The sequence below is a fragment of the Patella vulgata genome, chromosome 8, assembly GCF_932274485.2.
Source record: "Patella vulgata chromosome 8, xgPatVulg1.2, whole genome shotgun sequence".
Classification (NCBI taxonomy): domain Eukaryota; kingdom Metazoa; phylum Mollusca; class Gastropoda; family Patellidae; genus Patella; species Patella vulgata.
Genome location: NC_065886.2, coordinates 32,370,707 through 32,383,724, shown reverse-complemented (window position 1 = coordinate 32,383,724; position 13,018 = coordinate 32,370,707). Strand labels below are relative to the sequence as shown.

At 36.9% G+C, this 13,018-nt stretch overlaps 1 protein-coding gene and 1 long non-coding RNA gene across 4 annotated transcripts in view; one reads left to right on the top strand and one right to left on the bottom strand.

Moving 5' to 3' along the window:
- Positions 1–6,633, top strand: part of LOC126829729 (transcription initiation factor TFIID subunit 1) — a 51,307-nt gene extending 44,674 nt beyond the window's left edge. For 2 of the 3 annotated variants that reach the window (XM_056102781.1, XM_056102780.1), the window contains exons 39-42: positions 139–212; positions 1,434–1,514; positions 4,368–4,485; positions 5,201–6,633. In XM_056102781.1, coding sequence (XP_055958756.1) covers positions 139–212; positions 1,434–1,514; positions 4,368–4,485; positions 5,201–5,556 — 629 coding nt within the window. In that variant the 3' untranslated portion in view covers positions 5,557–6,633. The remainder of the gene's footprint in view (positions 1–138; positions 213–1,433; positions 1,515–4,367; positions 4,486–5,200) is intronic. The other variant, XM_056102783.1, reaches the window with a different exon arrangement.
- A 1,190-nt stretch (positions 6,634–7,823) lies between these two features.
- LOC126830127 (uncharacterized) lies at positions 7,824–12,742 on the bottom strand. The gene is made up of 6 exons (XR_007683735.2): positions 12,685–12,742; positions 11,642–11,764; positions 10,188–10,310; positions 9,765–9,863; positions 8,206–8,313; positions 7,824–7,928 (listed from the first exon to the last, which is right to left on the bottom strand). It is a non-coding gene; the product is annotated as an uncharacterized LOC126830127 (long non-coding RNA).
- Between the last annotated feature and the right edge of the window lie 276 nt (positions 12,743–13,018).

The following is a 13,018-nucleotide window of genomic DNA, read 5'->3' as shown; positions in this document are numbered from 1 at the left end:
AATAATCAATTGGGTTGTTTATTTTCTAACCGTGATAGAGGAATTAAACAGTACTAAATACACAAGATTAAATGATACCCGAATTACAGTGTAATTTACCGTAATTTATTATTGATATCTTATACTTGTTTTAAACAGATAATGAGAGTATGGATGGTGAGATGAGAGATATCGGAGATGATGATTTTGGTGGACCAAGTACATCAAGACAGGTAATAATATTTTATAAACAAGGGTATATATATATATAATTCTCCAAATTAAAAGAACATATCCAGTCAATTTTGTGACACAGCGGATTTTCAAGCTCTTTATTCCTTAACGTTGAAGACTTGTCTGGTTCAAAGACTCATATGGTTCAGAAACTCATTAGAACTTGACACAGCTTATCATTACCTTTATCATCATCATATTTATATCATTATCATTATTGTTACCTTTTATCGTCATGGTTAATAAAAAGCATGCCCCTTGCCAGATCATCCAAATATGTGAGACTTCGCAGAAATCATTCTGTCTTATTCATGAATCTCAGATTAAAATCCCTTTCTTCTGGATACTTAAAGGCTAAGTAGATGGTTGCTATATATTTTAAAAGCTTGAGGGTAGCTTTATTTTAAAGGCAAGAGGTTTGCTAACAGCTAGAGGCTTGCTATATGTAGGCTAGTTTGCATGTGTACCACACCTTTCTTAAAGGCCGAGGAGGCTGTATTTTATAGACTAGAGGGTTGCTATATTTTTGGCCAGTTTGCATGAGTAGCATATACCTGTTTTGTAGACTAAAGGGTTACTATATGTTAAGCTTGTGTGCATGAGTACCATACCTTTTTTAAAGGCTTGAAGTTTGCTATATATTTTAGACCTGTGTGCATGAGCTCACTATATTTTAAAGTCTAGAGTCTTGCTATAGGCTAGTTTGCATGATGAGTACCATTAGCTTTATTTTAAAAGCTAGAGGGTTGGTATATATAGAGAATCTCCTACCAGTCTTTTTTGATATCAAAAAGGACAAGTAGGAGATTTTATTTATCACCCAATCCTTTCTTACATGCACAAATAAATAAATTTAATTCTTTGCTATAGATTACGCTTCACTTTTACTGAACCTGATTACATTAAGGCGTAGTGATACATCATTTTTTGACAGCCATGACCTTTATATTGACCCAGTGTTTCCATCAAGGTCAATTAAATAAAAATTGTTTTTTTTTAATAAAAAAAGAAGTTACTTTTAATAAAAAATGAACTATTCTTTGAAAATAAAAAAAAGTAGTTCCTTTTTAACTGACCAATCAAATTCATGTAAAGGGATATCTCTATGAAACTTATCACACAACTTATATCTACTGTAGAATGTATTATTGGGCGATAAATTGGCTTAGATTAAATGAGTATCTTACCTGTTTTAAGGCTAGAGGCTTGCTATATTTTAGGCTAGTGTGCATGAGGATTCTGATTCTGAATTTGTTGATATAGAAAATGAGGATAATAATATAGATAATAACTATAGTCAGGTAAGCTTGTTGAATAATCACTGCACACAACATGTTGCATGGCAACACAGGTAAACTTGTTGAATAATCACCAAACATAACATGTTGCATGGCAATCTCTAATTAATTCACTTGATGGTTTATTAATATGCTGTTATCTTTTTTGAATGGTTAACATGTGCTTGTTGTATCATAAAATCTGTCATTGAGTCATGGTTTCTATTCCCAGCTGTGGGTGACAAAGAGTAGGATTTCCTGTCCAACTTCGTCGGTTTCGCTGTGTTCTCTGGTTTTCTCCCACTGCTAAAGACCCCTACGTGCAGGCAAATTATTGAAATAAAATTGAACCTATTTCTTTATCTTTCTCTTCAATATCTTGAAGGATTCCCTAATGTGGGCTAATGGTCTTTATTTTGTTTCATAATTTTCCAATCAATATCGGGTTACCTGCACAATAAATAACGTTTATTATTCATAGTGTATCTGAATAGATTTTTCCAGAACCTGAGTCTGTACATTTGATTGGCTTGTAAGATGTATAATTTATGAGTGTATTGACCTCTTAATTACTTAAGTTAAAATTCTACTTTTAGTGAAATATTGAGAAATAATATCATTTTGAAATGGCCAGTTCAAAAAGTTGTTGTATATTGTTGTTACCCTGGTCCGTCCGTCAATCTGTTGTCCACAGTTGTTATTTTATCTTAGTAAGATTCTTAGGATTTACACACAACATTATGTTTATGACATGAATTTCCAATAATTGCTTTCAGGGTTATGACACTTAATCATTTTGAAAAAATTGTGTAAAAGCTCTTGCTGTTATAGTTATCATCCAGTTGACTTCAAATATGTACAAGGTGTTTATGTTTATGAGATAAAGAAGTCTATGATTCTTCAAATATTTCTTATAAGTACTGTTAGAGTTATAACCCCACGATCACTTTTATAAATCGTGTGGTTGCTCTAGAGCAGAGGTGTCAAACATGTGACCCACGGGCCACATCCGGCCCGCCATGGGGTTAAATGTGGACCGTGGAACAAATTTCAACAAACTGATGTGTCAATAATTGTTAGAAACTCTGTACTGTATGTCATAGATTAGATAGCTAAATTGTATGTAATACAAGAGAACGTTGTGTTCAATATTATATCTTGGCAATTTGGAAACTAGTCTGAAAAAATTACCTGTGTCAAGGACATTTGGCTTTGTTTTTAGAATTCAGTAAAGTTCAAGGACTTTTGGCCTTATTTTGATGTAATATTTTAGTTCATGTGGTCCCTGAATCAAAATAAATTTGACGCCCTGCTCTATAGTTTAAAGCTATCATCTGAATAACTTGAGGTTGAAACAGGAGAAGCCTTTTAATAATTATAGTTATTTTATTTGACCACCTCGAAAAAACTTGTGGATGCTAATCATCTGATTACTGGTACATGTTTTGTTAGATCTAGGTAGAACCAGAAGCCAATCAGATTTTAATTATTTCTGATAATTACTTCATGGGTTGTTACTATTCGTCAGGTTTGAGTGTCGTCTAAATGCTCCCATTTTCTACAGTGTATGTTTTGTTGGATGGCAACCTGTCTTTAGAAGTAGAAATAAATATCTTATATTTATCAGATAAGTTCGGAATTTCAATAGCCACTTTAAGATTGGAAGAGTACAAATCACTAGAGTACAAGTTCAGATAAAGTATACTTGTTATAGTAGAGTGTCTGGTTGATTATAACCAGTTAGGTCATGGAGAAGTTATTGTAAATAATTAGACCAGTTAAAGTAGCAACAATTTTGTTAATTTATGAAACCCAGCATGGAGTTATATCATACATGGTCATCTACAAACTTATCATAACCACTGTACTGGTCATTCGAGTCTTAGCCTTACTTCTCCATCTTTAATTTAAATTAAATCATTGAATGGCTGAACCCTTCCAATCTACTTCCCATTATTATAGTCTGATGTTAATAAATGCCTAACTAATAATTTAGATAACATTTAAGGCCCAATGAAAGACCTGCAGTGGGCGGATTTAGCTCAAGAGCATAATGCATCTTTACAGTTTAATCTACATATTCAACAATTAGTGTGTTTATAAGCTGTTTAATGAAGATAAATTATTATGGTTCGCATGGACTTAATACCTCTTTAAGCATGTTATTGTAAATAATTCGGCCATCGAGGAAGATGTTATTGTGAATGCACCATATTGTTAGTTCATCATTATCTCATACACCATGTTGTGTCTCCACCCCTTTACTTTTATACTACTTAATCAATTTATTCAAGATGTGTTTCATTAATAACATCCACCCAAAAAAATCACACACTTACCATTTTCTTCATTAGTTTTAACGTCTAATAAAAAAAATCTGAGACAAATTAACTCTCCTTCTTTTAATCTTGAGTAAAAAAATAAATCTCATGACATCATTTGTGCGTGAAGTAGTAGCAGATTTCTAGAAGGCTGTTAATTTAGCGTGATGAAGACAAACACTTTTAATGGTAGCCATCCGTGAATCTGGTCAGACTTCTGTCGATGTTATAAAGTACATTTATAGACCATCATCTTGTATCTGGTGTTTTATTTTATTTTTTTATTAGATTAAAAACTACAGGAAAATGAGTGTACTCGATGAATGGGGGTGGATGGGTTAAAGGGTCTGTCATTGAGTCAAGTGGTATGGTTTCAGTTCCTTGCCTGTACGTAACAACCTGGTTGGTTTTCTCCAGTCCCTCTGTTTTCCTCCCAGTACTCAAGACCCCTACCATGTTGTAGTTTGTAGTTTGTATCCCCTCCCGTCTCTCTCTCTCCCTCTGACAATATTAAAGTCCATCTGTTGAGTTATCACTGTCTATGTATATATTATAGGGTGATAGTTCTATGGCGGAGAATGATGATGAATTAGCTAAAGATCTACAGATGACCGATAATGAGGAAGAACCAAGTGATCTGGGTGGTGAATGGGAAGAAAAACAAGATCCATTAGGTACAGTTCAATTATATAATTATAAAAACTTTTTTTAAAGCAGCAATAGTATTATAAATTTATAACAAAACACAACAACCACTTCCAGTCTTTGCATAGAGTTAAAACATTTATTAAATCTTAACCTGCACATTTCGAACAATACAACATTTAAAAAATCATGTTCTTAAATTAGCTGGTTACCAATTAATCTAACTTTTATTTAAAGTAAGAGGGAATTGGATGGCCGAATTGTTAGCACGTGTGCGCTGTATCATAAGGCCTGTCATTGAGTCAACTGGCGTGGTTTCGAATCCCTGGTTGTACGTGACGAGGAGTAGGGTGCCTCTCCAACCTCGTGGCTTTTCTCCGGATCCTCCGGTTTCCTCCCACTGCTAAAGACCCCTATGCGCAAGCGAATTATTGAAATAAAAAAATAAACCATATATTAGTCCCCAAATGACCTAGTTTGTCGAGTTGCTGTTAAACCCCATTCAGGTCTGTCATTGAATGAAGTTGCATGGTTTCAATTCCCTGCTTGTATGTGACAAGGAGTAGGGTCGCCTGTTCAACTGCTGAAGACCCCTACGAGCACTCGACTTGTGCAGTTGTTTCAGCTGTCCAGTTATTAGAGGCTTTATTTTAGAAAGCTTGGGGCGTATAGTGATGATGCACCTTTTCAGTGTTACAAAAGTTATGGAATTCTAATGATTCATTTTTTGTCTTGTTTTTTAAGGTAAACTAAGTGACAGTGAAGAGGAGAGTGGAGGGGATGGTGAGGGACAACAATATTACGAGGAGACGGAAGAGAACCAGGATTACGTGGTGGAAGATCAACAATATTATTCCGTGGACAATGAGTTCTCTCAGCAACAAGTCTCTGAGGTTCAAGACTTTGACGAAAATAGTTTTGATCCTACAGAGTTCTTTATGAACAGCGCCTTAGCTCAGCAAGCAGCCCAGGGTCAGGAACAAACCGATATCGGAGGCGATCTCCAAGTTTCTGAATCAGACAGTGATGGCGATGACTTTGAACCAATTCCTACGCAAAATCAGGCCACGGAAGGTTTTGATTTGGACGAATACATGTGACCATAAGGAGTGGTTAATGTGAATCAATTACAAATAGTAGCACATTTAATCATAGTGTGAAATGGTGGTTAATTTATTGATGTGAAGTGTAATTCTTATAGGGTATTGGTGAAGAATGAAAGATTATATTGGTGTGGCCTAAGCTTTATAAGCCTTTAGGAGACCTGTTAAAAAGGCAAACTTTAAAGAAAGTGGTCCCGAAAGAAAGTGGTCCATAATCAGGACCTTGTCTCACCACAAAAAACCTAAATCATTTACATAATAGCAATGTATTTAAGATAAAAAAAGAATTGTGGAGCCCCTGCTGAATGTGAGGTCTATATTATGTTTTGCTTATGCCTAAATTGTCTGTGGAAACAGCTGTTAAATTTAAAATTGTAAACATTCCCAATAAATTAAGATGGCACCATTGAATGCCTTAGTCATCAACAGTGCTAGATGTATAGACTAACTGCTGAACCTGTATTAACACACTGAGATTCTAGATATCCTGATGTCTTTAACCCTATAGTGATTCGTGAACATGGGGTTACATCGGACAAATCATCATTACTGTATGAACTAACAAAGTCTATGCTGGTTGATAGTGTCCTGTTTATCTGAACCTGGGTTGAAGGAAACTGCAAAGGTGCTTTCCTTTGAACAAATTATATCCAGGAAATAATTATTCTGTGAACTAACCAAGTCGACACTGGTTGATAATGTGTCTTTGTGAAACCTGTAAAATTTAGGTATCATATTGCTAAAGATGCATTATGTAAGATTATGAAGCCAAAATAAAGACCTACAATAGGCAGATTTAGCTCTTACATGACGCATCATTAATGTCGATGAACTACTGCATGGTTCATGTGGATCCAGGAACTACTGCACAGTTTACAAGGTTGTCAGCAAGGCTCTGGTTTAACTCATATTTGTCTGGGTGAAATTGACTGGCTGCAAAATTTATCTGTCAGTCAATTCTCATGCCATAAAATTAGAATTTCTCAGAATTAAACTTTGATATAGATTTCGTTAATTACATAATATATCGATACTGATGTAAATATATGTATAATAAAACAAATATAGTTTGTATATGATATTTGTGATTCATAAAGAAGTAATCATTGTACTTCATGTCTATTATGAAACGAAATGAAATCAGGGTTTAGTTTTACTGTCGGCATCAACAGGCTGATAAAGCCGAGCACCAACAAAGCTGATAGAGCCGAGCACCAACTAGGCTGATAAAGACGAGTACCAACATGGCTGATAAAAACGATCTCCAACCAGGCTGATAAAGACGATCACCAACCAGGGGCCAGTTTCACGAAATTTTAACTAAGGATAAAATCCAAATTTTAGTAATTTGATTGGATAATATTAGATTGATTTTAGTGCTCAGCCAATCAAAATTTAAGTAGCTACTAAAATTTGGATTTTATCTTTAGTTAAGATTTCGAGAAACAGGGCCCAGGCTAATAAAGACGAGCACCAACCAGACTGACAAAGACGGACACGGGCCTTACAGTATTCTTTGAGGGAAATGAAATGAGATTTAACCTCCTACTGTTCTGGCAGTTCCGCAATAACCAAACAGGCACAAGCTATAGAGTCTATTCTTATTTCCATTTCTATGGGATAGACATTTGTGATTGTACAATGATGTTCTCCTGGTGATCCATTCTAAAATGAAATAAAGGAGGACTTCCTACTTGTGGTCCAGACACTTGTGTAATAATCTTTGGCCGTCATACGATTCATACGGTGACAATATACCCCCTCCCCCCCTCTAACCGACCTGACAATAGACTCTCCCAACCAGTCGAAATATATACTCTCCTCGAGTCCTTGCTGGCCTGACAATATGGACTGGTAAAAGTCTCTCCCAGTCGATCTGACAAAATGGACACTCCCGACTTGTTGACGTTGACTTGGAGCGTTTATATAAGTGGGAACAAAAAGCAAGATCCTGTGTACATACTGGCGTGCACGTAGAAGAACCCTTGACAATTGGAATTCGATATAAGAGTAGACCATATAGTGCCATTTTCCTGCCAAAAGTTTCCTCATGGGGCCACACTGTAGTGTATGGCATTTGTCGGCCTTCATTAGCCCAGTCGGCACAGAAAAATAGGACGCTAATCCCTACTTCATTTCTCCAACATAAAGACAATGTGCATTCAATTCTACAAATTACATTGTCAGATCTTCAAGACACACGTTTTCTTAGCTGGTTTTTTACTCTGAATATGAATGAAATAAGGCATGTTTACAGATTTCCATGTCGAATAAAAATTATAAAGTTTATTTTCACAGATGATGACAATGACCTTGTTGACATTCTGGTGTTGCCCAATGGTAGCACTGTCGTTAACCGACAGGTCGGTCTGAAAAACATCAAATAACAGACACAAATTAAATACATTTTCACATTATACTAGATGAGGCTAAGCATCCGCTTCCACGTCAAAGGTCATATCCGTTCAAGAAAGTGTTAATTACATAGAAGGATTATGTGTGTTTTGATATACATTACATTTACGTTTTAAAGTTTGACCATGGTTTTATTGTAATATAGGTTGGTTTGACCATGGCTTTATTGTAATATACATTGCCATGGTTTTTTTCCAGTATCTTGCGTCATAAAGTTCATTACGAACTTACCTCTACAAATACAGGTTCCCTGCTGGTCACAGGAAGGTTCTTGGTTATTACCACAGTGTGCTAGATGGTCACATTCACGATCGTCTCGACAATTATTTGCCGGCAAGTCTGAAATGACGCCATATTAAAGGACAATATGAGATAGAACCAATTAAACACGTTCCAAATATAATTTTATCACAGAGATCATTGCTACGATAGCTGAGTAATACAGGTTTCCTGAATCTGACAATTCATAAAAGAATTGACTGCCACTAGATAAGAGAAAGAAAAACAGAAAAAGTCCGTGCATTACCGTGTATAGAATGAATATAAACAAGAGAATGTGGGGACTATTTCTATTTTTCTCGTGTTCTCTTATCTAATGACATTCAATTACTTTATTGAATTGTCAGATATCCTCTTACAGTCCCATATAACAACTTTTGGTCTTCGAAGGAATTATTAGTGAGCAGAAACTCGGCCGTGTATCTGTTATCACTCGTCACATCAGTCAGTTATATAGAGAGCTGACTCGTGTTTTCCTTTGGCGTTCGTCACTTCCGATTCAGGAAACCTGTATTACTCAGCTATCGTAGCAGTGATCTCTGTGTTCAAATTATATTTGGATGTGTTTAACCAGCTCTATCACATAATGTGATAGTGACTGGCGCCAATATTGTCCTTTAATGTACAGATTGGACAACTTATTGACAGTTGAATAATAATAATAAATATCGGTGACATCTAGGCAGTGAGAGAAATCGGGTTTAATGTCCATTCGACACAAAGTAGGTTATTTCGGGTCTAACTTTAAAGATACATTGTCCCGAAAGAACTTACCGAGTGGTTATTTCCAATAAAAGTATGGCAATTATGTATGGAAAGTATAGACGCCCAATCTTAATAGAAAAATACTGGATTACCAACCACTCCCATGGGGAAAGCACTGGACAAAAATGTCAGGGAATCATTTACTGACAATACGACTGTTGTCTGCCAACTTATTGACTGAGGTAGCGGTTGTTATTTCTTGATCAAATATTTAGGCGGTTTTTTTTAACATTGTCGGGTGTGAACGTACAGACGACGGAAAAAGAAGTTGACTGAAATTAATTAAGAATTTTCTTAGGCCTCAATATGTATGGTAAATGGACAGAAAGTAATGAAAAATACATTGTGAAGATTGGGCCCTCCCTCAATGAAGTTGGGTGACAATCGTGGCTTATAACACCAGTTTATGTACAGCTTGGGGTATCTCCCCGAGAATACGAAACAAATCTTTGACAGATTAATTAGTTTGAACGTGTTTTAAGCCCAAATATATCATCAAATCACACATGACAATATCTTTAAAGGGAGGCCATGGTCCACTGACGAGGAAATCCGTGGTTCTTTTCGGTTTTGGCCTAGAATGTTCCCCGGGATTTTGAAGCGTGGTCCGTTTAGGAGTCCTGTCACAATATCACATGGCCACATAATATTCTTGTGTAGTGTAGGACCATTGCTTTATACTAATATACGTTGGTTTAAACATGGCTTTATTCTAGAATCTTGTGTAAAGTGCATTACGCACTTACCTCTACAATGGCAGCCATGCTGCGCGTCACAGAAAGCTTCTTCATGAGGTGCACACTGCAGTTGCCCGCAGTCACGATTATCTCCACAATGAGGTAGGTCTGAAATTATAATATGACATGTTAATTAAGGCGCAACCACCGCCGTCATGGCAAGATACTCCGACTAGCATTACACAATTATAACCATATAAATAAAAATATCAAAGAGTCAATTTAATTCTAGTCCTGGCTTAATAGTAATATACATTGTTTTGACCATGACTTTAGCGTAATATACGTTGGTTTGACTATGACTTTAGCGTAATATACGTTGGTTTGACCATGGCTTTATTGTAATAACGTTGGTTTCACCACGGCTTCAATGTAATATATGTTGGTTTGACCATGGCTTCATTATGACATTAAAGTGGCATACGTACTTACCTCGACAGCCACAAATCCCATGCTCGTCGCAGAAACCTTCTGAGTTAGCATTACATTGGCCATGATCACATTCACCATCGTCTCGACAAGGGTGTTGTTGTCGTTTTCCTACAAAATGTCGGTCTGAAAACAGGACAGATAAATATAGTTTAAATACGTTACTCAACGTGGTAACTCGAATAGGCATACGGGCGATTAGCTACGAGAACGTAGCTAAGAACTTTGAAATATACTGTGATGTGTCAAGATTTCGTCAAGGTCCCTTAGATGTAAATAAGGTTAGGGCACATGATTTTTAGTGGAATTGTCGGTTAGGGTAAGTGAAAGGTCTAGGTCCAGGATTAGGGCTAGGATTAGCACCAGCCGCGTTTACATCTCATGATCTCATGACCAAACTTGAAATAGATCTAACCGTGTCAGGTTGGATTATATGCTTAATTGTAGTTGTTTTGAGGCAAAAAAATGCCATTTTTGCCTTTTGAAGTCCGATCTGATTCGTATCTGGATTTTGCCAGGTAAAGTATATACTACCATCGGGTCCTATGAATGTTAGGCCCGAAAAACTTCACGTTTGCAGAGGCAATCAGCGGACGCCGCAAGCGCGAAGCGCACTAAAATTTTGTAAATTGGCCTACTGGGAATCGGTCGCCAGTGAGCGCCGGAAATTCGCTGAGAACATTTTGAATCGTAGAGCTTTTTCCTGCTATTCCAGCCTGCACGTAGTTGGTCCAATATAGTTTTACATATGTTACTGACCTGAATTCTAATCAAATCAGATTATTGTAGCTACACTCATCGGACACCAGACATTTAACTACCCGACAAAATTGACGAAACAAATGATAATGCACGGAAATGTTCATGGAGCCGTTACATCTGGGGTATGAAAATATTTCCTGTTATTCCATGCTGACAGTACAACGTGCAACTTCAAATCTGTCCAATATAGCCTTGTTTATATAGGGTTCCAACAGAAATCCCTTTCCTTGCAGACCTAACTTCCAATCAACCAATCAATTGGACTGTTAAACTTGGAGCTGCATTCGTCGGACATCATATATTTAACTTTCCGGAAAACTGACCAAACAATTAATATTTATGATGCCCGAAAAACAGTGTTTATAGACACTGTTTATACATGTTTTAAATTTAAATCCATTGGTCAATTACGATTCCACTGTACACAGATTAGGTCATTTCGACTCATCGGGAACAATTTTGTTTCGAGTACACGCGACCTCGGGTTTTATCACATCTGAACCACAAGATGGCATTGGCCCATTACTTGCTAGGCCTTCTGTCCTGTACTACTGCACGCCAGAAAACCCGAGGTACTTTCTCGGTAAACACCGGGATGGAACCCCGGACCTCCTGGTTATCGAGCGATTCAACGTCTTACTCGCTGAGTCACCGCTACTCCCTACCTAGTATCATGAAGTGGCTTCAGTACTAACCTCTACATGCACACCTTCCATCACGTACATCACAGAAATGTTCTTCGTGAGGTTGACATAGAATCACACCTCCACATTCGTGGTCGTCACGACACTGAGGTTGAGCTTCTACCATCCATACAGCTGGAAATAAATAAAAAGAGAAAGATATTATTTTACATGCTTTTATTCTTATGATGGTTAATTCACTAAGGGAGGGGAGGGGTGGTGGCTAGGAGGGAACGTTGCTTGCTCGCTAGCCTGGAGGTCGCGGTTTCGCTCCCGGCATTGGCCAAGAAAGTTCATCGAGATTTTCCGTCGTGGTTTCCCCTTGTCAGTGGTACAGGACGTCTAGTTGTTCGGATGGGACGAAAAACCGAGGTCGCGTGTACACATTGGCGTACACGAAAAGATCCCTTGGCAGTTGTAAATTCGATATAAAAGTAGGCATTAGCGCCGCTGTCCGTGCAAAATTTCTCTCATAGAACACTGCGTGGCGTATGCCCGTCTTTATTAACCCAGTCGGAGCAGAACAGTAGGACGTTAAAAATACATTCCCACGTACAAACTGGGTGATTTGATGATATATTTGGCCTAAAAACATATTCAAACTAATTAATTTGCTTCAAATCCTTCTCAAAACATTGTAATTGTCAAGGAATACACTTGCTATAAAAAATCGATCAAAAGAGGTCATGTCTGTGTCACAGACTTACGGGTGCGAAGTCGGAGGAGAATTCATTGCATACACAAGACGATGTTGTCTTTAATCGCTGACTATTTATTACAAAATATATCGAATCCTAATTAAATTCTCGGATTATCCACTGCCCGCGTCTTTCTCCGCGAATTTTATCTCAGACGGTATTGTACGTCTAACTCTTCGTCAAGTTTATTAACATGTACATCAAGCGCTCAATCTTTGACGTCACGCGTGCAGATATCCCTAATCGTCGGGCTGTCGATTAGGGGAACCCTGACATTCTTGTCATGTATACGCTCCATGAGGGTTTTTCAGGGAATCCAGTATTTTTCTAGTAAAATTGGACATAGTATTTACGTACCTGCTACGAGCGCTACTACAAACAACCATTTCATTTTGATGATTTTCTTACAGGTAAAGATTGGTATATGAGGTCTTCGTTTCAACGGATTATTTATATTAAAGCAGAAATGTTATTTGGTCCATTTTGAAATTTAAAAATCAAGTGGACCTTGTTGATAATAGGACTATAATTTATGGACCACGGTTTTTGTTTAAAAGCATCGATAAGATATCTGATTACGTTTTTAAATTCGCTACGTTTTTTTTTTAAATTTTCATTTTTTGATCGAATTGTTAACTTAAAATGCCAACATTTCAGGATAAATGTGAAATATAGAGTAGACGTCAGTAAC